This window comes from Haliotis rubra, unplaced genomic scaffold, assembly GCF_003918875.1.
Source record: "Haliotis rubra isolate DU_JTF1 unplaced genomic scaffold, ASM391887v1 Scf506, whole genome shotgun sequence".
NCBI lineage: Eukaryota > Metazoa > Mollusca > Gastropoda > Lepetellida > Haliotidae > Haliotis > Haliotis rubra.
In genome coordinates this window covers 358,629-386,401 of record NW_025767198.1, presented here as the reverse complement: position 1 = coordinate 386,401, position 27,773 = coordinate 358,629, and the positions used below count along the sequence as shown (strand labels likewise).

The following is a 27,773-nucleotide window of genomic DNA, read 5'->3' as shown; positions in this document are numbered from 1 at the left end:
AGATAATAGATATCACTACATACAACACAACTCAATGATAAACATAATAAAAAGCAAAACAGCGAATGGCTTTTTTGAAGATATCACAATGTGCTGTGTGCTGTGGCCCATCATGTCGTGTCAAGTATAATTCAGACAGTGCATGAGTGAGTGAGTTTGGTTTTACGCCGCTTTTAGCAATATTCCAGCAGAGGACACCAGAAATGGGCTTCACACGTACCATTGTGGGGAATAGAACCCAGGTCTTTGGCGTGACGAGCTAACGCTTTAACCACTAGGCTACCCCACCGCCCCCAACAGTGCATGAGTCCATAGTTGCACACCTAGGAAAAGAAACCCAGACAACTTTCAGTTTGAACATTCTTTATGCTTGATAAGTTGTGCATGACATCATCAGTGGGCCACTGCTGCTTGCCTTGCTACCATCCCCTGGGGGCTGAACAGTTACATCACCTTTGAGGTTGTGTCTACAGCCACTGACACCATGTCCTGTTACACTCCACAAGTCCCATATCTTGTTATCTCCACCTTATCATAACTCCAGCAAATGATGACAGGGTTATGTTTTCAGTCCATCATGGTTTAGGTGTTGTGTTTGTCACCCCAGGGCTGGGAGCGACCTCGCCCCTGCTGGGCAGCTGCTGCCTCAGCTTCCCGTGCTGCTGCCTGCTGCCTCAAGTTCTGGTGCTCCATGAACTTCATCATGAGCTTCTGGTTGTAGGTGACGTAACGGTCTGTACACACACCAACACAGTCATTCTGAAACAAACACTGAATACATAAGCAGCTGTGAGTCACAACAGCAAGTTGGATTTAAACTGGATAATGGAATTAAAAATAGAATCTGTTGGGTACAGGTCCAATCAGTCTCTGTTGTAGTGTCTGTCTCTACACAAGTCATCCATGTTGGGTATAGTGTCTGTCTCTACACAAGTCATCCATGTTGTACAGCTGTTGGGTACAGGTCCAATCAGTCTCTGTTGTAGTGTCTGTCTCTACACAAGTCATCCATGTTGGTGTTCAGCTGTTGGGTACAGGTCCAATCAGTCTCTGTTGTAGTGTCTGTCTCTACACAAGTCATCCATGGTGTACAGCTGTTGAATTTTCAGGGTCCATCAGTCTCTGTTGTAGTGTAATGTCTCTCAGTCAAGTCATCCATGGTTGTACAGCTGTTGGGTACAATCCAATCAGTCTCTCTGTTGTAGTCTGTCTCTACCAGTCATCCATGTTGTACATGCTGTTCGTTACAGGTCCAATCGGTCTCTAAACTGGTACCTTGTAGTGTCTGTCTCTCACACAAGTCATCCATATTTGTACAGCTGTTGGGTACAGGTCCAATCAGTCTCTGTTGTAGTGTCTGTCTCTACACAAGTCATCCATGGTGTACAGCTGTTGGGTACAGGTCCAATCAGTCTCTGTTGTAGTGTCTGTCTCTACACAAGTCATCCATGTTGTACAGCTGTTGGGTACAGGTCCAATCAGTCTCTGTTGTAGTGTATGTCTCTCCACATAGTCATCCATGTTGTACAGCTGTTGGGTGCAAGGTCCAATCAGTCTCTGTTGTAGTGTAATGTCTCACCACAAGTCATCCATATTTTGTACAGCTGTTGAACAGGTCCAATAGGTCTCTGTTGTAGTGTCTGTCTCTACAGAGTCAATGCTTTGTTGTACAAATGAATTAGGTAATTCTGATCTCTGTTGTAGTGTATGTCTCTGTAATCATGTACAGCTGTTGGGTACAGGTCCAATCAGTCTGTTGTAGTGTCTGTCTCTACTACCATGTTTCATCACAGCTGTTGGGTACAGGTCCAATCAGTCTCTGTTGTAGTGTATGTCTCTACATAAGTCATCCATGTTGTACAGCTGTTGGGTACAGGTCCAATCAGTCTCTGTTGTTGTAGGTCTGTCTCTACACAAGTCATCCATGTTGTACAGCTGTTGGGTACAGGTCCAATCAGTCTCTGTTGTAGTGTCAAATGCCCTACACAAGTCATCCATGGTGTACAGCTGTTGGGTACAGGTCCAATCAGTCTCTGTTGTAGTGTCTGTCTCTACACAAGTCATCCATGTTGTACAGCTGTTGGGTACAGGTCCAATCAGTCTCTGTTGTAGTGTCTGTCTCTACACAAGTCATCCATGGTGTACAGCTGTTGGGTACAGGTCCAATCTGTAGTCTCTGTTGTAGTGTCTGTCTCTACACAAGTCATCCATGTTTGTACAGCTGTTGGGTACATGTCAATCAGTCTCATATCTGTTGTGTGTGTCTCTACACAAAGTCATCCATGTTGTGCAGCTGTTGGGTGCAGGTCAATCAATGGTCTGTTGTAGTGTATGTCTATTGATAGTGTACCAGCCTGTCTACAGGTCCAATCAGTCTCGGCTAGTTTCTGTCCCTACACAAGTCATCCATGTTGTACAGCTGTTGGGTACAGGTCCAATCAGTCTCTTGTTGTAGTGGTCTGGTCTCTACACAATCTCTGTTGTAGTGTCTGTCTCTACACAAGTCATCCATGGTGTACAGCTGTTGGGTACAGGTCCAATCAGTCTCTGTTGTAGTGTCTGTCTCTACACAAGTCATCCATGTTGTACAGCTGTTGGGTACAGGTCCAATCAGTCTCTGTTGTAGTGTCTGTCTCTACAAGTCATCCATGTTGTACAGCTGTTGGGTACAGGTCCAATCAGTCTCTGTTGTAGTGTCTGTCTCTACACAAGTCATCCATGTTGGTGTACAGCTGTTGGGTACAGGTCCAATCAGTCTCTGTTGTAGTGTCTGTCTCTACACAAGTCATCCATGTTGTACAGCTGTTGGGTACAGGTCCAATCAGTCTCTGTTGTAGTGTCTGTCTCTACACAAGTCATCCATGGTGTACAGCTGTTGGGTACAAGGTCCAATCAGATCTCTGTTGTAGTGTCTGTAATCTCTACACAAGTCATCCCATGTTGTACAGCTGTTCCAATCAGTCTCTGTTGTAGTGTCTGTCTCTACACAAGTCATCCATGTTGTACAGCTGTTGGGTACAGGTCCAATCAGTCTCTGTTGTAGTGTCTGTCTCTACACAAGTCATCCATGTTGTTTACAGCTGTTGGGTACAGGTCCAATCAGTCTCTGTTGTAGTGTCTGTCTCTACACAAGTCATCCATGGTGTACAGCTGTTGGGTACAGGTCCAATCAGTCTCTGTTGTAGTGTCTGTCTCTACACAAGTCATCCATGGTGTACAGCTGTTGGGTACAGGTCCAATCAGTCTCTGTTGTAGTGTCTGTCTCTACACAAGTCATCCATGTTGTACAGCTGTTGGGTACAGGTCCAATCAGTCTCTGTTGTAGTGTCTGTCTCTACACAAGTCATCCATGTTGTACAGCTGTTGGGTACAGGTCCAATCAGTCTCTGTTGTAGTGTCTGTCTCTACACAAGTCATCCATGGTGTACAGCTGTTGGGTACAGGTCCAATCAGTCTCTGTTGTAGTGTCTGTCTCTACACAAGTCATCCATGTTGTACAGCTGTTGGGTACAGGTCCAATCAGTCTCTGCTGTAGTGTCTGTCTCTACACAAGTCATCCATGTTGCTGTTCAGCTGTTGGGTACAGGTCCAATAGGTCTCTGTTGTAGTGTCTGTCTCTACACAAGTCATCCATGTTGTACAGCTGTTGGGTACAGGTCCAATCAGTCTCTGTTGTAGTGTCTGTCTCTACACAAGTCATCCATGGTGTACAGCTGTTGGGTACAGGTCCAATCAGTCTCTGTTGTAGTGTCTGTCTCTACACAAGTCATCCATGTTCTACAGCTGTTGGGTACAGGTCCAATCAGTCTCTGTTGTAGTGTCTGTCTCTACACAAGTCATCCATGGTGTACAGCTGTTGGGTACAGGTCCAATCAGTCTCTGTTGTAGTGTCTGTCTCTACACAAGTCATCCATGTTGTACAGCTGTTGGGTACAGGTCCAATCAGTCTCTGTTGTAGTGTGTGTCTCTACACAAGTCATCCATGGTGTACAGCTGTTGGGTACAGGTCCAATCAGTCTCTGTTGTAGTGTGTATGTCTCTACACAAGTCATCCATGGTGTACAGCTGTTGGGTACAGGTCCAATCAGTCTCTGTTGTAGTGTCTGTCTCTACACAAGTCATCCATGGTGTACAGCTGTTGGGTACAGGTCCAATCAGTCTCTGTTGTAGTGTCTGTCTCTACACAAGTCATCCATGTTGTACAGCTGTTGGGTACAGGTCCAATCAGTCTCTGTTGTAGTGTCTGTCTCTACACAAGTCATCCATGTTGTACAGCTGTTGGGTACAGGTCCAATCAGTCTCTGTTGTAGTGTCTGTCTCTACACAAGTCATCCATGTTGTACAGCTGTTGGGTACAGGTCCAATCAGTCTCTGTTGTAGTGTCTGTCTCTACACAAGTCATCCATGTTGTACAGCTGTTGGGTACAGGTCCAATCAGTCTCTGTTGTAGTGTCTGTCTCTACACAAGTCATCCATGGTGTACAGCTGTTGGGTACAGGTCCAATCAGTCTCTGTTGTAGTGTCTGTCTCTACACAAGTCATCCATGGTGTACAGCTGTTGGGTACAGGTCCAATCAGTCTCTGTTGTAGTGTATGTCTCCACCGCGAGAATGGGAGAAGGCTCATGTCGTCCATGGCAGATGGCATTCTTTATCATTGGGCTCACAGGTGGTAATTCACTTAATGGATCTAGCAGCTAATAGAGGCAGATGTTAGAGGAGAAGGCCTTTCATTTAAAAACATCAAGCATTCATACGATAAGAATTGTTTGTGTTACTTTTTCAGCCGATATCCGTAAGCACCACGAGAATAGTACATGCCTTCCTACTACCAACAAAATGTAAAGGTAACTAAGGCACTTAGGCAGTGAACATCTTGTGCACACTGAAGTCAAAGAGGGTTAGCTTTAAATTACATGTTGTAATGCAACTTAGAAGAAGAAATATATCATTAGGGAAACTGGTGACCTCCTTGCATCAGTTCAGCTGGTAATGGTCTGGAAAGTGTTGGCTATAGCCTGACACCCACCTCTGCCTTGGACACGCCCACATTGTTCAGGTTGTACACACATCTCTCAAAACACTGCTCTGTTAATTTGTTGTACAACAACAAGAAATCCTTCAACTGAAACAAATAAGAATGCATTTAAACACTGTATGTACAGCATACTCAGTATTAACAGAAATAATTATTTCAGTACAAACCACAGACTACAGTGGGAATTGAGTAAGTAAACTGAGTAAGTATTTAGCCCACTTATTCATCACAATATATTTAACAGCCATGAGGTGATATGAAAGCAAAATGAATGAATTCATATTAATTACAAATTTCTGTGAACAATGGAGACGATGTCAGCATCCAGTGTCCAGAAGTATTTTCATTTAGTTACAAAACCATTTAACATCATTTCACAGAATCTCTTTAACAAAAGCATAGGTTCAATTTGGACATATCAAATGGTTACAATCTTTATCAAAATGTCAGTTTTGTTTCTGTGAACAGAGCTTGATCTGGGGCTATATATGTAATTTTACCAATGCTATTATTCTTTATACAAGCGATTGTCATAGTAATGTAACATGTGTTATATTTGGGATTACACTTTCTTAGTAAAGTACATGTAGATTCTAGTACGAAATTTATTTTCTCCCCTTGAAATATGCAGACAATGACACCCTCACATGGGTCTTTTAAGGATGATTTGATTTTCTGAATCAAATTGTATTACATCATTTGGGAAACTAAATGTGTGTTAACACTATCTGGAGATATATTGTAATAAATGTCATTTGTCAACATAATGCAACATGAGAGATTTGAGCAGGGGGTCTGTTATATGGGTAGGACCACTGGAACTGCTGCAATCCCACTGCATGTTGTCCACTTGACCGTTCTACTGAGACAACATACTGTCTCCAGTATTGCATGCTTGTGAGCCATGCTGGACCACAATTTGTCTTTCAAGACGATAATATGGCTGAAGGTGTCGTTGTCAGCACAGGTACTACAGATATGTACCCCAGGTACGTTTCTGTATACAGTAATGTACCCTAAACAAAGTCAAAATACAGAAACGTACCCGGTACCTTACACGGACGATGAGTCCATATTTCGCAACCCAAAACCGAAACCGTATGTAGTTGTTCCCGTCCAACTGATTGCAAATCTTATTGTGCTCCGCGAAATATTCGTTACTGTGTATGGTCGTTTCTTATAGAACGTAATCAATGCATCTAATTACAACCGTATGACAGTTACAATCAATAAAACAACACACTGTGGAGTGGATTCGTCCAAGGGTACGTTTCTGTATTCCGATTTTGGCTAGGGTACTTTTCTGTATATAGAAACGTACCTGGGGTACACATCTGTAGTACCCGTGCCGACAACGACCCCTTCAGCGATAATATGCTCATGCCATGATCCTATTGTAACTGGCTACCCCTAACAGAGAATCGTCACCTGAATGTATCTGGCAACCATGAGCTGTATATTCATTATGATCAATTTTGTACATATGCTTGGGGGTGTCACCAATTTTGTTACTTAACCTTTTGCTTAATTATCATGGGAAGTGTTGGGGCTGGTGTTGATTTTGTATGTGACATGCCGGGAGGTTCCTCCCTTTGAACATACATTTTTTTGGGGGTGTCATTCACATCGTACATGCATCATCATCACCACCACCAACCTAGCCATAAATTATGTACGGTCCCTTGTCCCAAAGCAAAACTTATCATGGTATATATATATATATACAAGGTCGTTTTAAGTGCCTCATAGTGTCCATGCTACTAACATTTCTTTGTTGCCCTTCGTCTGCTAAATTCATTTCGTTGAATTGTGACACTGTATCAAGGAAATAATTCTTGATAAAAATGAAAAATGTCCAGTCCCGAGATCTGTAAAATGCCACCCTCCTCTCTCTCGGATTATCAATCGCACATGTTCTGAGCCTGAAGTAACAACAAACACAAAATACTATCTTCGTAACAACATTCTAAAATTGATATAATTTCTTAAGTATGCATCAGATGATCAGATGAAATAAGATCATATACTTGCTAATATGTAACCTCTTATCCCTCTACGTCAAAAACGAAATGTCTTAATTTCACATCGCTGACAAATTATATTTTAAGTGGTCATTCGAACAGTGTTTAATTTTTCGGCATATATATTATTATTTCATTTGTGTATCACTTCATCAAATTTGATTAAAAACTCAATCACTATCTATATTTCCTCTTGATCAATCACCTTCGACCGTACATTGAAAATTAAACACCCTGTAAAAGCATCGCCATCTGATTCACCAAGCTTAACAATAGTAGTTTTATGGGATGTACTTCCCTGACAAAATAACGGGATTTATCGCGAGATGACGTCATTAGCCAACACGTCGATGGACACACAGACATTTCGGCAGGTGAGTTGACCACAATGAAAATAGTACTGATTCATTTCTTACTTGCTTAGCGTGAGGAGTTTTTGTATTTAGCAGCTGCTGGTTATATGTTATTCTCGCAGTCTATGCATTATCCTGTTGAGTTGTAGAGTGGACATTGTTTGAGAATTTTGGTGTTCGAAGGAAAAACTCGCCGATGCAGCAGACTGATCACTGGTGCATGCTATTTCATTTGTTCGTCAGGTGACTCGTTCATGAAAACTGTATTGGTAAATTTGTACTGGCTGCTCGAACATGTATATAATCTGCATGTTGATCCCTTTTTCACTTTACGTTATGATTTAATTTAATTGAGGGAAGACTTTTCCACGACATCCCTTGTTCCTCAGACGTCTACCCTTATTATAGCCGATTGTTTATTGTGATCGTTGTATATACAAACACTGGTACCAACGCAGCTCAAAGCAAAGCCACTTACATTTTCATGTGGCCATGCAACATGTACCATGTGTAGTTCTGCTCAGTACCATCCAACAACACCACATAGCAACGAAATGGAGTCCATTGCTGATCTTGCACCAACTCATATGAAAATACTACCTCTCAGGTTAACGTATTTCAGTTGACCAGCGTTTTGAGGGAATAAATTTGCCCAGTGTTTTGGGTTACCTTCAAAATTAATATATATTCATTTAAATCTTGGATCTAACAGTCATGTTACTTTGGCTATTAATGCCTATCTTAATTTGTTGAGGTGAATTTTAACTTAGTAACAAAACAGAACCCACATATTTTAGGTTAATATATTCAATTGTTTTATTATCCCCCGCAACGCGTTTTGCGGGGGTATTAAAATGGACTCTGTCTGTCCGTCCGTGCACATTTGTCTTTTCCGGAGCAGAACTCTAAAACCGTTCAATATTTCTTCACCAAACTTGGCACATATATGGATCTGGTGGTGTACTGGTGCCTTTTGGTAGTTTTGGAATTCTGAATTAAATATGTTTGGCGTTTCCATGGCAAAAAGGTCGACTTTGACTGAAATTGGTGGTAGTGCTCTTTTCCGGAGCAGAACTCTAAAACTGTTCACTATTTCTACACCAAACTTGGCACATAGATAGATCTGGTGGTGTACTGGTGCCTTTTGGTTGTTTTGGAATTCTGAATAAAATATTTTTGGCGTTTCCATGGCAACAAGTTCGACTTTGACTGAAATTGGTGGTAGTGCTCTTTTCCGGAGCAGAACTCTAAAACTGTTCAATATTTCTTCACCAAACTTGGCACATAGATAGATCTGGTGGTGTACTTGTGCCTTTTGGTTGTTTTGGAATTCTGAATAAAATATTTTTGGTGTTTCCATGACAACAAGTTTCACTAAGCCTGAAATTGTGGCAGTGCTCCTTTCTGGAGCAGAACTTTCAAAACCTTTCAATACTCTCCTTCCACTTTTCTATATACACACCTAAATATTTGACATAATCATAACTCGTAGACATAATCATGAAGAGTATTTTGCCATTGAGGGGGATATTGATGACTCTTCTTGTTGATCAAACACTGTCAGTAATGCAGGCAGATTAATTTTTTTTTTCTGGTATTTACTTTATTATACAATGTTGTAATTCATGTGTATATACTTTATTTGTTTTCTTTACAAGGCAATGTAAATAGTCACCATGGCTAGAGAAGGGCAACAAGCAATACCGAATGGAATGGAGGGGGAAGAAGACACATTTGAAAGAGACTTGAAAGAGATGCTAGATGATGGACCAAATTTGAATGATGCCAGTTCCAATGTTCAAGGTGGTACACCAACCAGAATGACCGCATCCTATGCAGGAAGTACAGCCTTGAGTTCATCATTTGAGTCTCCAGCAACGAGAAGTGCGTCACCTCAAGCCCGATTAACTCGCTCCTACACCATGCCTCCTGGTGTGTCTTCACGCTCTGCTTTCCTTGCTTCATACTCTGTAGCATACTTTGAGATGTAATAGTTCTGGTTCACCTGGTCATTTTCAAGCTATTAACGTAACAAAAACTAAAGCACCATATCAGTCTAATGAAGTTATTTCAAGAGACATAGCAACATATTTTGAAGGAGTCCTAAGGGTGCAGGGATGATTTATGTAGTTAACAAGCTTCTTAATATTTTTATAAATATGACTACAAACCCGACTTCAGTTGACATGTGTTTTAAATCTCTGTACTCTAACAATTGCCCATACAAAAACTTTGGATCACATGTCCAGATGATGTAAAGAAGGATAATTCTGAATGGTACTTCCGATTTGGGTTATCCTTGCTCTATGGGATATTACCGTAGATAAACTGATCTCATAGATAAGCCGACCCCCTAACTGGACCCTTAAAATCAGTATCAAAATGGTATGTTTCATACATACGCCGACCCCCTGCTCTGGGGTCCTCATCACGGCCAACTCAGACCACAGACAACTGGCAGTTACCGATAATTGTAACTTCGGTCTGCATTATTTAAGAATTCACAATCATATTGCGCACAAAATGAAGGGTAGTCGACAGAAAATGGATAATATATTTTGCTTCGCTAGGTATCATATTTATTGTGGCTGGACGATCACATGTCAACAAACTGGCTTGCTTATTTTACCCCATTCCATGTGCATACAACTTCTGCTTACCATGTTTGTGAGGTACGTTTTTCACTCCAACCGCGATAACACCAATGTTACATCATATTATCAACAATCACAAACTGATGACTGTCTCGTTATCCATGGACCGCTGGTTTACAGTAACATTGGTGGAAACATGTGAAATGGCATGTTTATTTCACCTCATTCCGTGCGCATGCGCAACTTCTGTTTACCATGTTCATGAGTGTCTATATAACCTTAGTGTTGATTATACCTGTTTTACATTGAGCAAAACCTGTAATTAAACTCACACAATGTTAAGATATATTTCTTTTGGTTAAATAATAGTTTTAGATATTATATTTTACTGATCACCACGTCAGAATTCATCCAGTTATATTATTGTGTATGTTTTAACTAAATCTAAATTTTGACACAGATATTTTACAATAAGTCTGTGTGATACAAAATTATTTTTTGTATATGTATAAAGATACAAACTTCCCATATATACCAATAAGTATTGGCTTTATGTTGAATATGAACTGGGCTAATCCGTCATATTGAAAGTTTTATATGTTTTTGTTTTTTTTAAATTTTTCTAAAGCATGGTTTATCTTAACCATTGTAATTGTAACAAATGTAAACATTTCTGAGACAGGGAATTATTTATTCAGTATTAATTATGATGTATGAACTTGTTATCCAGTTTTTTTTCTGAAATGTAACCAAAAACAAAAATCAGTACAAATTTCATATCATTGTTTAAACCTCAGACCAAACTATGGCAGTTTTTTTTAGCAAAAGCAAGTATGCCCATCGAAGTACTGAAGGTAAAGTAATTAATCAGCACATGTAATGTACAAGTTATTTTTTTTGCAAACTCTCTACACTAACCATGTTAACATTTTTCATCACATGCTTATAATATCCAACTTTCGCAAAGATATTTACTGTTTACCTTCTTGGTGCTTGATAAAGGATGGCTTTAATTAGTCAATATTTATACCTTTGTAAATATATGGAATTATATCTGAATTCTGTTACCCATGGGCATCGTAGTCAGCTCTCTATTTTTATAGTAACTAAAATTTCAGCATGAGCAAGGCATTTGATTGGGTATATTTATGAAGAAGCATTTACTGAGAAATAAAAGTGTTGATTTTTAGGAGAAATTGGCATAGTCTTCAATTATTGGTGTTCATTGATTTTGCACTAAATCCCTTTAGAAGATACCTTCAGTGGCTTGACTGTCATTGGAATTGTTGAAAACTGCTATAGTGTTATTCCACTGTCATCAGTGACTCAAGGACTGTACTGTACTGCAGTTTATGCAGCTGGTAAGAACAGTGACTGTACATTCTGACTGATTATGTAGATCAGTGTAGCAGCTGACACTCAATGCATCGTGCACATCACTAATGGCTTTACTGAATAAGCAGGGACTTAAAAGGCTTCCATGAAGCAAGAATCCTGCATTTTTCAGTCTATGAAACCAGCTCCCATTAACTAAGCTGCTGCATCAAATATGATACAACTGAATCTTATTTAGGAATATGGTCTCAAGGCTTTGTTTTATGACAAATGATTATTTACTTCACAGCACTACATGTAGGTATCAGCTATCTGAAAGAAATGTGGGGAGATGGGGTAGCATAGTGGTTAGAGGATTCGCTTATCACACCAAAGTCCTGGGTTCGATTCCCCACATGGGTACAATGTGTGAAGCCCGTTTCTGTGATGTTGCTGGAATATTGCTAAAAGCAGCATAAAACTACTAAAAACTAAAAATATGTGATAGTATTAGGAGATTTTAACCGATATTTTAGGAGCAGGCTTGCATTGACAATATTCAAAGTATTTATACATGTATTTTAAATATTTAATATTAGGTACTTGACACACTTTAAAGATTACCCTGTCTCTTTCTAGCTCACCTGACTTTAATGCAAGTGAGCTTAAGTCATGGCCTGTTTGTCCGTCTTTCATCATAAACATCTTCTCCAAAAAAACTACTGGACCTGTGAGGTTGAAGTATCACATACTTGTCCCAGCCTGTGATGAAACCGAGAGATTTTGACGTAAAACAAGCTGTGTCTGACCAGCATCCAAGAAATGTAATACGTCGATGGCAAAAGTATATAAATCTGAAAGTTTCAAATAATAAACCATACCAACCAGAAATGAGAGGCTGTCAGTGATTGGATAAATGCACACAATCTGGCCAATAAACATGTTGAAAATATGATAAAAACATGTGCTGTCCAGAATTACAGTTGTGACTTTTTGCTGTGCATCATCTTGTCATTCACTCTTTAATTATTAAGCCATGTAATGGCTTATAAGAAGTATGGTCGAACTGTCAAATCAAGATAACTTTTACAGTATTGCACAATACAGAAAATATGTTGAGAGCCCCATAATATTACCATGTTTTATTACAGTTTCAGTACAAAATGACACTAAATGAGTTAATGCTATTAATGAATGTTTAATTTGGCATATGTGGAGAACATATTGAAAATTGATACTGAACTCTTTACAAGATTGGACTATCAGACCTTCAAGTGATTGTAGGTCATAGACTGATAAAATTTCAATTTGACAGATTGTTTAAGTAATTGAACTTTTGAGTGATAGAAATTCTATTTTTTTTATAGAATCAAAGAGATACAGATACGGTTTGATTCTGATTTAAATTCTAATATTTTTTGCTTTTTTTTTTTGAAACTGTTGACAACATATCCAGGTGAGCAAATGCCTCCTGACAATATGTTTAAGCATGACATAAGGTTAGTTTTTGGCTTCCTTATCTGAGTTGAAGGAAAGCATAAGTGAAACTTGTCTCGAGAACATGTTTAAAAATAGACATTCTTGATTATTTGTATTACTGATAAAACTGGAACTGTTTCTCTTGCTTTCTATAACCAGTCACTCTTTTGCCTAAACATGTAAATATAAAAGCCTATTCCTATCACTTCACACCTAATTCCTGACACTGCTCACCTCCATCACCTGCTACCTTATTAAAGGCATAATACCCTGTACATCTTAACTAACATGAACATTCCTGAAGTATATTGCCGTGTGCAGTTTGCGTCAATTATACATGTCTGTGTTCTTGGGTTTGAATCTTGATTTACCTGGATGATGTTTCTAGGTATGTCTACAACGTAATCATCCACATCATCATGTTTGAATGGAGTGGTATATGCCAGAGACCTGCATCACTATGGACTTTCAAACCGCATCAAGCTGGTAGGCTGTGATATAACTGAAATACCGTTGAAAGCAATGTTAAACCAAATTCACTTGCTGAGAATCCAACTGCAAATGTATATACATTTCGCAAAAGATGACAAGCTAAACTGAGCACTGCTGATGGTACATGATCACATAAGTTCATTGATGATATTCTGGAGGGGGGTCAGTATTTAACTGTTTACCAATTTATTTTGTCAGTAAGAAACTTGGTGTAACCCAGTGAAAGCATTATGATGTACAATTAGTTTTATAATGTTTATGTTTGATGTCAGGATTTCTAACATAGTCACTAATGTCTTAGGATCTTCCATTCTATGTTCAGGAACAAAATATTCTTTTGACGGTGTAATCCAAGAAGTTATGATATGTTTTGTCTAGAATGAAATAAAGTGACCATTTCATTCCTGTCCATCTTAACCATGTGTTTTGTTTGTGCAGCCACAAGCAATGTGCCGCTGTCCTCACCACAGACAAATGGTGACTTTGTACCAAAGTCCATCACTCAGGCTGCCACCAAGCTGGAGTCACTACGAGAATGGAGTATCAACACATTCAAGTGCACCAAGCAGATGCTGTCAGAGAGGTTTGGCAAGAGCTCTAAGACAGTGGATCTTGAACTAGAGGCTCAGATAGAAATTCTGCGGGATACCCAACGCAAGTATGCCAGTGTGCTTCGTCTTGCCAGGGCTCTGACAAACCACTTTTTCTACGTGGTACAGACCCAGAGAGCCTTGGGAGAGTCTTTCTCTGATCTTGCACAGAAGGCTCCAGAGTTGCATGAGGAGTTTACATACAACTGTGAGACACAGAGGTCCTTGGTCAAGAATGGAGAAACCCTGTTAGGTGAGATTTGACAAAATAGTTTAGATATTTTGCACAGAACATTTGATTTGAAATCACACAAATCTGGAAAGTATTAAGCAAAAGGAATTTCAAATTAGAATTTGTATAATGTACATATACTTACAACTAAGAAAACAGTGTTTGTTTTAAATGCTAAAATGGTAGGGCCTGTTGTGTTGACGCAGTCAGGTGTAGCTAAACATGGTGTATGACACTAGTGGTTTCTAATATAAACAGTGATAAACATTCCAGGAAATGATGAACATTGACATTTCTTTGAGCGTTCAGCGCATTTTGCTTTTGATCCAAGATTTTGGTTTCCTACTGCTGCACATACTTGATATTTCATGTGTCATAAGTGAAACAGGGCATTACACAGATTTTGATATGTATATTTGTTATGATCACAGGTTTGCTGTTCACTATTGGATAGTTCTCTGAGCATTGGAAAATAATATGCTGTTACTACTATCAGTGTTAGGTTTCAGTGTTGATATTCATGTTACATAGCTAAGGCGTAGGTATAGATCTTTTGTATGATACCGGGCACAGCTAATCAATAACATGCACATTGCAGGTGCTCTGAACTTCTTTACCTCCTCTGTGAACACATTGTGTAACAAGACCATGGAGGACACACTTCTGACTGTCAAGCTGTATGAAACAGCCAGGTAAGGGTTCCTCATTCGCTTGACTTTGAGTCTATCCTGAAATTATCTTCCTTATGTGGTAACTACCTTTTTAACAGATAAAGTTTGGATTTCACTTATTCCCACATCATGTTGAATGTTCTTGTGTTTTAGGTTGGAATTTGATGCATATCGCAATGATATGGAGACTTTGAGTCTTGGTCCAAAAGACTCTACAACCCGTAGAGACTTGATGAAGCCAAGCGGAAGTTTGGTGACCACAAGGTTAAGTTTGAGAGATTCACGAGGAGATGTCTCTATTAAGCTGAAGTTCCTGGAGGAAAACAAGGTTTGTTTGATTCTGTATACTTCAGTAAGTTCTGTCATTCCGTTATATCAAACAAGAACTGAAATTATGTAATTTTTGAGTAAAATTGATATTTTTATACTTATCCTGACTCATGCTCTTTTGCTTGTCCCTTCCTCTTGCGAACATAGTGGAACACTTGTATCTCCTTAATTGAAGCTCCTTCAATGTAAAATCACTAATTGGTACTCATCCAAGAGTTACCTCTCCCTGCCCATGTAGCGGGAACAGGTGTCGCCACCCTCTGGCCTCATGCTTCACTCTCTCCTGATTTTGCTTGAGCCCAACACTTGACTTTACAGGAAATCCAAAGTGTTATGTGGGAAGGATGGGAGGGCTAACCTCATGAGTCAGGATAAGTATAAAATATCAATTTTACTCAAAATTACATATTTTTCCTTATCCTGACTCATGCTCTTTTGCTTGTAGAATCCACCGGGGAGGTGGTGGGTAAAACAGAATACTTTGGATTATAATTAGTGATTTAAAAAGTGATATTGTAATAACCCCTGCGGGAACTTCATAAGGCATAGAGACTTAGGATATTTCCTTTATAATAAGCCATAAGATATATATTACTATAAGTGGGGTATTACATTACTAATATACTGATATACCAATATATATATAAAATGCTACTCTAATAGAGAAGCTGTACACTGAATATAAACTCAGTATGAGCTTAAGGTTGAATAACCTAAGCTAAATATGTACATAGCCCTAGAACTCCGTGGAGTTATAAGCTAATTAATATATGCATAATATACATAATAATCTCGTAGGGGTGAATATTAGCAGCCCTCGAGGGACTGTCAGTTGCTGAGCGAGGACCAAAGGACCGAAATGGTGAATGCCAGAGGCGTCCTCGGTGGTGATATCTCTCAGATAGTGATTAGCAAACACCATGTTAGATTTCCAGAAGCATCCTTCCATAATTGTATTTAATGAACAGTTACGTGAAGGGCGAGGGTGGAGGCCAATGCCCTGATTTCATGTGGATTTGATGCTGTTGGAGGGTCCAGTCCTGCTGCCTTATAGGCAGTAGAATGACAGTTCTTATCCATATAGATATGGTGAGTACGAGAGACTTCTGTCTGATTTTGTTGTGGCGATAGCGGATGAACAATCTTCTGAAGCCGATCTTAGCCTTGTTTTGGAAACGGCGTAAATAGATTATGAGAGCTCATTACTGGGCATAGAGATAAGTCCAATGTATCTTGAGATCGAGAATCGAGGATAAGCGCTTAGGGGCGATGAAATAACCTGTCTGGTTGACCTGGTAGTTGATTTTTGGCGATGAAATCCCATCTTAATCCCAGGTGCGCTGTGTTTTGATTGTCATCAAACTGTATCCTCTCATAATCTAGAGGCGTGAATTTCAGATATTCTGGCTGCGTGGCTAGCGATAACAGGAAAACTGTTTTCTGTGAGAGAAATTCAAAGTTGTCGATTCCAGTGGTTCATAATCCTCACTTGTGAGGTGTTGTAACACTACATTCAGATCCCAAGCTGGAGCGTGGAACTTCGCTTTTGGTCCTCCAATCGAGAAAGCGTGAAGTAAAGGCCAGTAACTCTGGTGTTTTTGTCAATTTAACACCGTTCTCATAGAAATCCACAGAACTAAAGCTGGCGGCAAGATATGTTGACAATGTCGAGCCTTTTAAATGTTTGTTTTGCCGTAAGTAACACAAATAGTCTGCCACTTGAGGATCGCGTAGCATCATCTTGCTGTAAAACCCTTGTTTGCTGCATAATTTTGAAACTTTGCCACTTGTCATGTCGTTACAAATTCGCAGCGTTGAGTATCGTAAGGCAAAAGCGTGACGCTTTGCCGCCTCGTAGAATATCCTCTCTTGTTTAAACACATTTTAATACAGTCCATACATTGAAGTTTGAATACTTCTGGGTTTCTGTGCACCTGTTTGGTGTGTGGATGTATTAACAGGTTTGGTAGCGCAGGTAGCTCTAGTGCCGGTTGACCGATTCCTTGTATTAGAAGCGGGAAACCCACGTTCTGGCCGGCCAGTAGAGGCGCCACCAAAATGAGTTGTAGGCTCTGTGTTTGGCTGATTTTCTGTAATACTTGAGGTATTATTGCTGGGGCGAAAGCGCGTGCGCGCATTGAAGGCCTTCCATGATATGCTTAGAGCGCCCGTTGCCCATGCTTGTGGGTCTGGCACTGGTGACCACGAATGTCGGTAGTTGATTGTTGAACCTTGTGGCGAATAGATCTACTAGCGGCTCCTATTTGCTTGATTATCTGTGCAAATATCTCTGTATTGAGCATCCATTCTGTCGGCGACGGTAGATGTGGCCGAGAGTGCGTCTACTAGTATATTCCTGGCTCGGGAATGTGGCATGCTTTGACATGTAGATTTAGATCTTGGATTAATTCGAACAGTTGAAAGGTTAAAGTCAGAAGGTTCAGCGATCTCGTTGAGCCTTGCCTGTTCACATAAAAGCGCCACTGTCGAGTTGTCGGGTATGTATCATCAGGTGCGCATTCTGTAGAATGTTGCTCCAATGTCTTATGGCGTTGATTACAGCTTTCATCTCTAATGCGTTTATGTGGAGTTTGCTTTCTAGCTGATTCCATAACCCTGATGCCGTCCGGTTGGTGAGATGAGCTCCCCAACCTTGGGCGGCAGCGTCTACATATAGATGGGTTTTGAATTCCTGCTCTGCTAAACAAATCCCTTCGCAGACATTCGATTTCTTTGTCCACCATAGTAGATGAGGTCTGAGATGTTCCGGTAGACTGAATGGTTGTAGGTCGTCGAGATGTGTGTTGATGAAGACCTGTAAGGGACGTAACTGTAATCTGCCTATGACTGTCAAGTCTTGGGCTGATGTTAGAAGACCTAGTAAGCTCTGCCATTGTCGAAGTGGTAGCGGAGAGAGAGTAGAGCTGGTGGAATGATCTGTTGGATCTTGAGCCAGCGGTCTTCTGAAATCTGACTATACCGGTTGAGATTGGTGATAAATCGAATGCCTAGGAATTGCAGATCTTGCGATGGTACTAGGTCCGACTTGTGTAAGTTTACTAACCATCCCAGGTGTGTTAGTAGCTTTATGATGTAGTTTAACTGTAGTTTGAGATGCTGTGGATCTTGATCTACTTGTATCCGTCGTCGAGGGAAGAGCGCTCGCGTAGCCGCTTAGCGATGTAGATAGGTGACAATCGGTTTAGTTACATCCTCGTGAAATAACCATGGGGCTGATGCTATTCTGAATGGGAGTACTTTCCACTGGTAATGTAACCCGTCTAGCGTAAACCGTGAGGTATTTCCTGGATTAGGGATGTATAGGGATGTGCAGATAAGCATCTTGTAGATCTATACTGCCCATGTAGTCCATGGGGCTATAATCATGCCGTAACTTTGCGGTAGATGTATCATGCTGAACCTGGGTGGTCTGCTTAGATAAGTCTTGTTGAAGAAGCTCATGTTGTAAATGAGTCTGTATTTCTCCTTGGAGTTTTCTTGGGTACTAGGAAAACTGGGGAGTAGAAACCTGGTTCGATGTTTCCTTGCTCTATTACTTCTATGGCCTGCTTGGTTAGGAGTAATGTAACAGCCCTCTTAACTTTAGTAGTTGCTGTGCCTGTACCTCGAACTTGTGAGGGTTGACTGTTAGTGGAGGCTTGGCCTGTAGTGGGATCATGAAATCCGCGTTGAAGAATGTTGGAGACATAGGTGTCTTGAAGTATTCCCCAGTTTTCCCAGTGTAGTTGGAGGCGCCCACCCACTTGTGCCGGTTGTACTGGAGCGGCTGGGGTGGAAGACTCCCCAGTCGTTCGAACCTGTCTTTCAGCGTTTATAGTTCGCGGGAACCTCTGGGTGTCCTGCCTCTTCCTGACCCTCCTCTATAGTTGCCATATGGGCTTACCGAAAGAATCTCTTCCCTGGAACTGGCAATCTTCCTGTCTCTTGCTCTTTGTAGGCCCATTGAATTTAGATCTCCCTGAGTATCTTTGTGAAGTCTGTCGAATGACACTGGCTAAGCGTGTCCATCGATTTAATCATCAGGACTTCTCTGGAATCCTTGGTGACTTCCTTGGAGACTCTGTCTATTCCTCCGTCAAAGATGGATGGGAAGACCGCGGGGCTGTATATAGTGGAGCTGTAAAGTTCTCACCCCAGTTGCAGGAAGCGAGGAGGCCTTGACGACGAGCTAAGGTCAGTGCTGCTGAGACAGACGTGAGATGATCTGTTAAGAACTGCTGGTCCTTCTTTTTTGCATCAGTAGGGCCGAGTAAATCATTCTATCATCTTCAGAATTCGTGTTCGAAATCTGGTGATAAGTGTCTCATTTATTGTTCTAGATCTATTTAGACCAAAGAACATCGCCTCGTCATGGTTTCTATCTGAACCAATTTTCGATCATCAATCTTGTAGTACTTGTTCTTGGCATCGGAGATCAGCTTGTAGTTCTCATCGATGTCTTGCGCTTTGAAGAAGGGGTCCATATTATGCGTGGAGAACTTCTTGGCGTGGAAATTTGGCAGATGTGGCGTCTGAACCTTCGTGGCTTTGTTAAATGCTGTATCTAGGTTCTGTGGCACCGCCGCAATCGGGTCGATTGGGGGTAGTGTAATAGCATCTGCATCGTCTTCTTTCATCAGATAAGTCTGCGCCGAATTGCCACTCTTGGAAGGTGATGAGAGATCTAGATTATTGACCATCCAATATCTTATCTCTGCATCTGAGAAAATAATTCCTCCATCATCTTCCATTCCATCATCATAAATAAGAGGTTGTTGCTCTTCTGATGTAGGGCTGTGTGGCTCTATCTCTATATCGCTTGACGCTTGTGGAGGCATATGTGCAGACCTGTGAGGTGATCGGCGGTGATGTATGCGTGGAGATCGGCGTGGTGATCGGGCGAAGGCGATCGTCTTGGTGATCTACATCGATAGGTTGATCTTCTTGGCGACCTATGAGGGGACTGATGGTAGCCAGCGAAGCTCTTGTGTAGTCCCCCGATGTCCTTTTTAGATAATGGCGATCTGGGTTCAGGTGTCCTTCGCGAAGCCGCTGAAGCTTAGATCCTGCGTCCGGTCCTGGGGAACGGTGATATGAGCAACCTTCGCGAAGGCTTCCGTGTGGTCTGATGATCAGATTCCATTGATCTGAGTATGGAATGGCGAAGGTGATGATCTTTCCCGCCAGCGAAGGCCTTCGGCTGTACATCTGGGTCCTTTGTCGAGGTGGTCTGTGACTTCCTTCAGCGAAGGCTGCATCGTCGTGGCTGCTTTCGTTGACAGGGGTGCCTCTGGGGTGCTGTCTACGTTGGAGCCTTCGCAGAAGGCTCGGACCCTGGGATGGCTGCTTCTCCAGTCGGTAGTGGCCTTCCATCATGATCATGATCTGCTTCATAAGATGCGTCTGGGATGATCTGGCGACGTAGTAGATGGTGCCCTCTCGCGGTGCTAGCAGCGGTGGGGCCCGCGAGCGATCTCGTCTGACATCAGTGTAGAGGCATCAGGCTGCATGGTGATCTCTGCTGAAGTCACTGTCGCTGTCACTGGTAAACTTCTTGTGGCGTATATCGGGTATGATGATAGGCTGGTCATCGTGAGAGGCCCAATTCTGCTGCTGGAACGATCTCGGCTGAAAGTTCTCGATGACTTCGTAGATTTCCCTTTGGAGGATGGCGCTGCCCTGGGGGAAGTGCAGAAGTCTGCGTTGAGAAGACGTTGAGGCCCTCTTGGACTTTGTCTGCGATGGCAGCGGGATGTCTGGGAGGCCGGGTAAGCTTCTTAGAGGTGACGGACTGCATCCCATCCCTCTTCGATGGGGTCTCAAGCAGAACACCAAACTGAGGCGGAGGGGATCGACAGCAGCTGACTGGATCGATGGGCAATCCAAGTATCGGCCATGTCTACACCTAGTTTGCATGACCTATCTGCAATACGTCTCTCAAGGCGCTTAAAGATGGTATTTATTAAAGGCAGAATTGGTTAAATTAATGCAGTAACTGCAACGCGTGAATCAAACGCATACGGCGTGAGTACAACTAGGGCATACTACATCGCGGATCATAGCGGAAAAAGCGTAATCTACAAATTGTACAGCAGTTTTTTCATCAGCGTAAAACTAGCTGAACAATCACGCGAACTCACGTGAATAAACAGTAGAAATACGATTAATTATCAATGCAAAATAACTGAAGGATACTAGCTATACCTTTATAGTAAACTATAATAGGTAACTAACTAAGAAAACCAAAGGATATAGTGTGTAAGGAGACACAGAGCTCTCACATCCTGCTCACTGGGCTTAAGAAGGAGAGTGAAGCATGAGGCCAGAGGGTGGCGACACCTGTTCCCGCTTACGGCAGGGGAGGTAACTCTTGGATGAGTACCAATTAGTGATTTTACATTGAAGGGGCTTCAATTAAGGAGATACAAGTGTTCCACTATGTTCGCAAGAGGAAGGGACAAGCAAAAGAGCATGAGTCAGGATAAGGAAAAATAATCATTTTCTTAACTTCTCGTCAAATCATATATATTTATATGTAAGCCGCTGGATTAGTAGCTAATATAGCTTGTGTGCCCAGTGTGGACGGAATACCTGGGTCTTGAGGCTTCAGTTGGCACTTGTCTTGCTCTTATGTAGGTACAGCCATTTAGAAACAGTTAGCAGGCATAGACTTCCTGGATGAATTAGTTTGCCCTAGATGTGGATCAACTACTGTAAACATGCTCATTCAAACCTTTTATGGGCATATTAGTCACTGGCAATCATCAGGTAGAATAAAGGTCAACATGTATTAACGGTGATCACCCTTCCAAAATGTCTTGTGATTTAATTGATTGTTGTGGTCCTTGTTGCAGGTGAAAGTGATGCACAAACAGCTGCTGCTGTTCCATAATGCTGTGTCTGCCTACTTCTCTGGGAATGAGGCTATGCTGGACACTACACTGAAGCAGTTCAACATCAAACTTAAACGTCCAAATGCTGAGAAGCCATCATGGATAGAACAGTAAACATGCAGAAGATATCTTGGCTAATACTAGACTTTTTTTGTAAGGTGCTTTACACACATCAGATGTTTGTTTTATGAACTGAATCTCTAATAATGTACACATCCATGTGGATGAATGTTTGTATCAAGCACTGTAGATCCTTTACATACATGAGAAGTATAACATGTATTATATGCTCACTGAGGGAAAACGTTAATGATGTACTGAATTTCATCAAATTGCAATGTGAAGATTTACAGCCATTAGATGACAGTTCATCTGTTGTGCCTATGCTGGTTAGTCCACTTAATCGATTCAGGTGTGTCGACTGATAGTGTGAGCCCCCACCATGTGTGGGCACTCTTCGTGCTGGTGTGTGGGCTCATAGTGTGAGCTCTCTCCATGTGAGGACACTCTCCGTGCTGGTGTGTGGGCTCACTTGGTGTGAGCTCTCTCCATGTGTGGGCACTCTTCTGTTGGTGTGAGCTATCTCCACACTAGTGTGGACGCTCTCCATGCTGGTGTGTGCATTCTTTACTGGTGAGTGCACTCTCCTGCCAAGGTGGCATCAGTGTGTTTGTAGAACTGATCCATCTCTTTAAAACATTATATAAATGAAATGATGTTCAAAGCAACATTTTACCAACCTCCGTCTCATTAACAACAATACCTTTGTAGTTCGGTTGTGTTCTGTGAGAATTCTTTCCTTATGCTCTTGCATGGTGACTTGTCATCATTTCCTCCTCTGCGGTCAGTAGAGATTGTTGAGTTAATTCATTTTAGCGACTGATGACAAATTATTTACAATGTAGTGATGTTGCCTGGAATAAAATAGTGTCAACAATTGCTGAAGTCATTTTCCGCCACTACAACCCTACAACCCTACAAAATAGTTTGGAGAATTTAGAGAAAGTCATCTTAAATGGCTGTTTGTATTTTTTTAATGGATATTGATGGCATTCATATTGTCTTGGGCTTGTTGGACACCATGTTCGTGTTATTTGGCAGATAAAAGAAGTAACTATTTACATTCCTGGTGCCCCCATATGCAGCATTATATGCAAACATTGGTTTGCAGAGAGGAGCTTGATGTGGGTTTGGCCCTGATCCAGCATGACACTGACATGCATTGTTTCCTTAAGTATATCATCTGTATGTGAATAGGTTAAAGGTGGCAGTGTCACGAAACAGTGTACACAAACACTGTAAGTGGTTGTGTGGGGTGAACCGCCAGTTATATTTTCGATCATCACAGGTTTCTTTCTCTCCAAGCTCGCATTGTACTGATGTCATAGTTATTACAATGTAAAGTATGAAATCTGCATCCATAATCTCCTTGTTTCATGTGAGAATGAATTTGAAAGGAAGTGAATCTGTATTTCAAAGAGACGTGTTTAAAACTTATGTTTCAGAGGTAACATGGTACTTCCATTGGGTATTGCATGTCATTGCACTGAACCTTTTGTAGCTATTTGTATTCAAAGAAATTCACCAAACTTTAGCATGCGTTTCCTATGCGCACTCACATTTTAAATGTTTGCATTAAAGTCCAGGTTATTTTGACTCATCTTCAGTACTAATGATCCATGTTGTGTAGGTGAACAGAGTACCATGTCACTGATAAGACAATATGCCATTCCTATGTTAGTGAATGGTTATACTACTCTTTTAACTATCACTACTACAACCAGGATAGAACCATCCTGTTTCACATTTCGCAATAAATACGCAAGGGAACACAAAGCACTACTGTTATTTGTGGAATGATTCCCTGGTAGATCAGTTTGGGGTAAAAAAAAGACTATGGCATCAGCTGGAACACAGACTCTAGTCAGTTAACTATTTATGCTTTTTATCACTTGCTGAATTCACTGGGGGCCAGACTTTATACCTACGCCCAGATTATTCATTGTGTTGATAATGGTTTTAACCTTACATGTTCTACTGAAGCAATTCCTTTAGCAATCAATGTTCCTTTTACTGACCTTCTACATGTGTGAAGCAGGTGACCCTCAGTGGCTTTAGCTTCAGTGTGACTATTGCCATGATATGGTGGCAGCAATGTAAAAAGTAAATTGTAAATTTTGCTTTTGATTGAAATTGATACCAAGATGTACATTTCAGTCCCATTAGCATTATCTGCGTTGTATATACCATCTGTTGTCATTGCCTGTAACTGTAAATAGCATATAATGCCGTGCTCATTTTTACACTCTTAATGGTGTAACTTTGTAAATATCTTTGTATGGGAACCTTTGGTTTGGTAGCATTTCCCTTTCTATTGTCCACCATCACGTCAGTGTGAGTACTAATGAATGATTGAATGGATGCAAATCCTCAGTTTAATCAACATGATGAAAGTCAACATCACCAGACCATAGTGAGATAACAGTTTGAAAATGATAACATATTTTATGGTAGCTAATACAGTAATTATGATAATAGTGACAGATATGTGCAGGCGTGATGTAAGCTGAAAAAAAGATGTTATAAATTCATCACATTCAAAATTGCGACCTGACCTCTTTAAATGCAGTTACAGTACTTTGTCATAGCTGAATTTTGTTTCCTTGATATTGGTTGAGCACACTTTTATTTTGCCTTTGCATGGTAGCAGTGTTTCACTTGTTCAAAAGCATGGTATGTCCCAGTGTGTAAGGGGGAGGGTCATAGTAAATCTGTTGCCATGATGTACTATGATGCATGTTTAAATAGTTTACCTTGTGGCCAGACTGTGTATCATTTTTCATTAAATAGTATTGCATACATTTCGATCTTCAGTCCCAAAGTGTGTAAACTTGCAGCTGGTTCCTTCCATTTTCTTGCACTACCTTCCAGTTGTTTGTGTTGTTTTGCTTCCCGACAAATGAGTTTTGTATCTTTTCTTGCAATCCTAAATTCAGTGTTGTGCTTTAAAAGACTGCATAGAAAGATTCTTCATTGTATGTTGTAATTGGGCAGTACAAGGGTTTGCTGAGTATGAAATCCAGTTTGATGTGCTGTGAAGTGAAACATTGATAGAACAGTCATGTTACATGCTTTGTTATATTCCCCTATGTATCAGTCTGATTTATGTAGTAACCATTAGCCACGTGCGTGTGTGTGTGATGGGAAAAACTCCGCTAATTTTCACTGGCCTCTTAAGACCTTGGTAAAGAAAAAGGCAAATTATTAAAGAATGCAATTGTTTTACAATCTGGTATCTTATCTATCACATAGTGTTTTCTTTCTCAGTATATTTGACCATTATGAAACCAGCTAATCAGAATTATTTTATGACTGTACAGTATTTTGTTCTGACAAAACACTGACTCAAGGTGAGGTTGTGATATTAGCAGATGTTTGTGAAAGTTTGTAACCAAACCTCCACACAATACTTTGCAGTCTGTTGCATATACATCTGAAGTGTACTACGTACTTGAAAAGGTTGAATTTACAGTAATTGTTAGTGATATTTTGTTTGCTTTTAAATGTACCTGGTTACAGACATTTTTTAAACATTTTATTTTGATGGTGACTGTTAAAAAAACAGTGTATAATTAACTGCTACTCCTATTGTATCTGTGAATTACTGTAAAGATTGTATAAGTTACATTCAGTTTGAAAATAATACATGATTGTCTGTACACAATCTGTTGTCTCAGGCATACATGGACATGACATGTTTGGTAAGGATCTAACCATCACAGAAGAGTTAGCTGGAACATGACTTCAGCATCTTACAATGCAACAGCTGCTTTTATATCGTCTTCTTCAGAGTTACTATTTTTAGGATGAGTCCGTAGTATTGTCTTGTAAGACTTACCAGTATATTGTCATACAAAATCTAGCAGAATATTGTCGACTTTGCATCCATGTCTATGAATGGGATTTTGGTATCCTTATTGTAGTCACACTTTGCTTTGCCTCATAAATATACATGTACATAACTCTAAAAAGATGTGGCCATTATTGACAGTCTTCTATTTCATGAAATACAAAGGTATTTGTTGTTGCGGACTCTGTTTATATTATTTACTTTTGTTTTGTTTTCATCTGTGATCATAACCTGATTTTTAAAGCAAATATTGATTTCATCACAGCATAATGGATGAGCAGAAATAAACTTTCCATCTTGTCTGAAGTATCCTGTTTTGTTGTATTTAATAGTACTTCACATAGCCCAGTGTTCCATGTTATAAAATGTACAGAGCAACTATCTACTTCTAAGCACCATTGTCTGACTTTGGGCTGTTGGTTGGTTCCTGCATTTATGAACTTAAAAAAATACCCTTGGAGCTTCCCGAGGTTGTACAGGCTCTGGAAACATTACACTCTTTTCCAAAAGATGAAGTGATTAAGTTTTGTGGACATATAACAGTTTATGTCATCCTATCACATCCTTAACTACAAATTGCCGTGTTAAAAAAGTGAAATCAAACTTTAAATTCCTCAATGGAAAAGGACACCAGCTCAATAGATTTTGTTTGATATGAATGCAAAGTTTCTGTATAGAAAGAGGAGTTATACCCTCGACACAAACATTACTCTAATCGGAGTCCCAGCTTGCTGCTACAGATTTTCATGAATAGGTAAAAGCCCAGTTCAGTACCTGGCTGACTGATTACAAACCTTCAGGAGAAATACATTGAAGTATATATATGTTATGCTCCTGACACATACCGGGGTATGTAACGGGGATCAGTGCATTTCTATAAAAATGATGCGAGTCATGTGGCCTCCAGGATCTGTAAAATATGCGTTTTTCATATTATTATTGACAGACATTTTATTCAGTTCCAGGCCTCGGGCCCATAATACAGTCATGAAAATATGTAACACATCAGCGCATATATACAGTATTAGCAGTTAGTGTTTCTTGTTTACATGATATAAGAATAAACATACAAAATTATCATATCCATATTTTCACTCTGTAGAATAGATATAAAAATTTTCATTGTGGAGAAGTTACTAAAATATTTCTTAATATATTTATTCCTGATACTAGAGTATGCCTCACACACACAAAAAATACATGCCATTCATCTTCAAATAATAAAAAACCCATTAGATTTACAGTATAGACAGTACCTTTCATTATATACTAGCCACATAAAGAAACTGCATTGTCAAAATATTATCCCAGTTGATAAGTACGATAACAATGTCAAAGGTACATATAAACTTTAATGGAGGGATCATGAGACCATAACAAGTCGGGAGAATTTCAGTTGAAAAGTCAATCACAATGACGTCACGAGTCCACAAGCGGGACAGGGGTCAAACGACCATGTCACAAGCTCAATAACAGGTATGTCCACCATCGGCATTGAGAACAGCAGTGCATCGATGATGCATAGAGCCTATCAAACGTGCAAGGAAGGCTTGTGGGATGTCACGCCAGATTCTCTCAAGTTCTGTTGCAAGGTCAAGGACGTTACCTGGCGGATGAGGAAGACGGCGAGGATGTCGATCCATCTCGTCCCAAACATGCTCTATCGGGGAGAAATCCGGTGAATTTGCAGGCCAAGGCAGTAAGTCAATGTTGTGGTGTTGCAAGAAATCCATAGCAACCCTTGCCGTATGAGGGCGGGCATTGTCCTGTTGGAATGTTAACCCAGGGCCATGACGTTGCAGAAAAAGGAATTGCCACAAGTCGAAGAATCTGATCCCTGTGGCCCACACCAGTTAA

At 40.6% G+C, this 27,773-nt stretch overlaps 2 protein-coding genes across 2 annotated transcripts; one reads left to right on the top strand and one right to left on the bottom strand.

Moving 5' to 3' along the window:
• Positions 1-346: 346 nt before the first annotated feature.
• Positions 347-6,984, bottom strand: LOC124292052 (mitochondrial import inner membrane translocase subunit Tim9-like). The gene is made up of 3 exons (XM_046729126.1): positions 6,803-6,984; positions 5,029-5,124; positions 347-759 (listed from the first exon to the last, which is right to left on the bottom strand). The coding sequence occupies exons 1-3, from the start codon at positions 6,833-6,835 to the stop codon at positions 583-585; spliced, it is 306 nt and encodes a 101-aa protein (XP_046585082.1). The 5' UTR covers positions 6,836-6,984; the 3' UTR covers positions 347-582.
• A 364-nt stretch (positions 6,985-7,348) lies between these two features.
• LOC124292051 (arfaptin-2-like) lies at positions 7,349-22,580 on the top strand. The gene is given in 8 exon segments (XM_046729125.1): positions 7,349-7,432; positions 9,070-9,343; positions 13,729-14,133; positions 14,711-14,804; positions 14,937-15,004; positions 15,007-15,065; positions 15,067-15,111; positions 21,968-22,580. Coding segments are annotated over 7 exon segments (1,080 nt in total). The 5' UTR covers positions 7,349-7,432; positions 9,070-9,087; the 3' UTR covers positions 22,121-22,580.
• Positions 22,581-27,773: the final 5,193 nt, after the last annotated feature.